At 64.4% G+C, this 2,095-nt stretch overlaps 1 protein-coding gene across 1 annotated transcript in view; it reads left to right on the plus strand.

Annotated features, from left to right (window-relative positions):
• Positions 1 to 1,122: 1,122 nt before the first annotated feature.
• The window catches only part of LOC120513490 (Fc receptor-like protein 2), a gene marked incomplete at its 3' end in the record, with an annotated part of 4,417 nt that continues 3,444 nt past the window's right edge, over positions 1,123 to 2,095 (plus strand). Inside the window, exons 1-2 of the mRNA XM_039732993.1 lie at positions 1,123 to 1,852; positions 1,942 to 2,088. Coding sequence (XP_039588927.1) covers positions 1,450 to 1,852; positions 1,942 to 2,088 — 550 coding nt within the window. The remainder of the gene's footprint in view (positions 1,853 to 1,941; positions 2,089 to 2,095) is intronic.

Genomic DNA, 2,095 nt, shown 5'->3' on the forward strand with positions numbered 1-2,095 from the left:
CACAGGCACAGGACCATGGGGATGTGGCTGTGGGGCTGGCAGGGGTGACCTGAGCCAGCACAGGGTCCCCATGCCTGAGCATGGCTTGGCTGCTGTGTCCCTGTCCTCGAGACATCTGTGCCACACCTGTGTCCCCACAGAGACCTTTTGGGGACAGCCCCCACACCCTGTGTCCCCATGCTGCTGTCCCCACAGTGCCACTCCCACTGAGCCCTGTCCCTTCTCCCTTCCAGCCCAGACCCTCGGCCTCGCTGGTGAGTCCTCGGGTGATGCCATGGCCCCACCCCGCTGTCCCCAGCCCCGCGCTGGCCCTGGCAGGCTTGTTTCCCCTGGCAGGCTGGTGTCACCTGTCACCTGCAGGTGCCCAGACCACCCAGCTCCTGGTGGAGCCCCTCTGGAGGCCGGCGGTGCTGTGGGACTGGGTGACACTGACCTGCCAGGGCTCGGGGACAGCCGGTGACTCCACCTGGTACAGGGATGGGAAGAGATGGGGGCAGCAGGGATGCAACCACCTCATTGTGAACGAGAAAGGCACCTACACGTGTGACAGCCCCGACACCGGGCTCAGCCACCCCATGACAGTCTCAAACGATGAGGGGTGTTTGGGTGTCCCCAGCCTGGCACCCGTGGGGACCCCGAGGGCTCTGGGTGGGCTCTGCTCCATGGGTTACCTCCTGTGTGACCAGAGTCCATCCCCTGCTCTCATCCCAGTACAAGAAGACTTCTCTCTCACAGTGGGGGGCCCCTGGTGCCTCCCAGTTCCATCATCACCCTCCTGATGCCCCTGGTGTGACAGGTCCCCTCTGTCCCCCAGACTGGCTGGTGCTGCAGGTGCCAGCACGGGCACTGCTGGAGGGGGACACGGTGACACTGCGCTGCCGGGGCTGGTGGAACAAACCATTCACATATGTGTCCTTCTACCATGAAGAGAATCAACTGAGGGGGCCCCAGGATGGGGCCGAGATGTCCCTGTCCCCCCTGCAGCTGAGCCACAGCGGCCGCTACCACTGCAGAACCTATGTGAGCTATGCGGTTTCACCGTGGAGAGAGTCGGAGAGAGTGAAAGTGACAGTGCACAGTGAGTGCAGGGATGGGGACAGGAAAACCCGACATCCTCTGAGCTTTTCTCCAGCACTGCCTGAATCCTTCATCCCTCCCTTTACTCCTCCCTGGCTCACCCACAATTTCCCAAGTCCCTCTTGCTTTCCCCCAGGACTGCCCAGTTCCCCCTGCAGATCCCTCATCCCTCTCTTTGACCTCCCCAGCCCGCCCTCCATTCCTCACCCCTTCCAATGTCCCTGCTCCACCCTCTGCTCTCCCTTCCTTCCCTGCCTCCACCCGCCCATCTCTACACCCCAAATCATTCCCTGAGTCTCCTCAGTCTCTCCTGTGGTTCCCCATCCCTGCCTGGCTCTCTCCCCCTTTCCACGGGGTCTCGCCATTGTCCCCATGTCCCAACATGCCTCCCAGGGTCCCCTTCTGCTCACTGGGATCCTCTCTGCTCCCCTCCAATGTCCCCTCTTTCCCCTCCCTTGTCCCCCACCATTCCTGGGTCCCCAGTCCCTCCTGTGTCCCCCTGTCGGTGTCCTGCTCTCGGGGGTCTCCCTGTGGGTGCAGCCCCCCGGGGGACAGGTGGCACTGGGGGACCGCCTGGTGCTGAGCTGCACGGTGGCCATGGGGACAGGTCCCCTGTCCTTCTCCTGGCACCGGGAGGGCACAGAGGCACTGCTGGGCACCAAACACCAACTGGAGCTGCCCCACGTTGGGGACAATGACAGCGGCCAGTACCGGTGCCGGGTCAGCGACGGGGACAGCGTGGCCGAGAGTGACCCCCTGAATGTCACCGTCCTGGGTGAGCGGGACCCTCGGGCTGGGGGTGACCCCACCCACGGCACCCCCATCCCACCTCTCCTGGTGCCAGCCCTGTCTGTGTCCCCGCAGTGCCCGTGGCCGATGCCACCATCACCCCCGGTCCCCTGGCACACCAGGTGCACACAGGTGACAACGTGACCCTGCGCTGCTCGGTGCAGGTGGGCTCAGCCCCTGTCACCTTCACCTGGCTGAAAAATGGGCAGGAGCTGGCCCGGGGTCCCCT

Source organism: Passer montanus, unplaced genomic scaffold, assembly GCF_014805655.1.
Source record: "Passer montanus isolate IOZ18808 unplaced genomic scaffold, ASM1480565v1 scaffold818, whole genome shotgun sequence".
Taxonomy (NCBI): domain Eukaryota; kingdom Metazoa; phylum Chordata; class Aves; order Passeriformes; family Passeridae; genus Passer; species Passer montanus.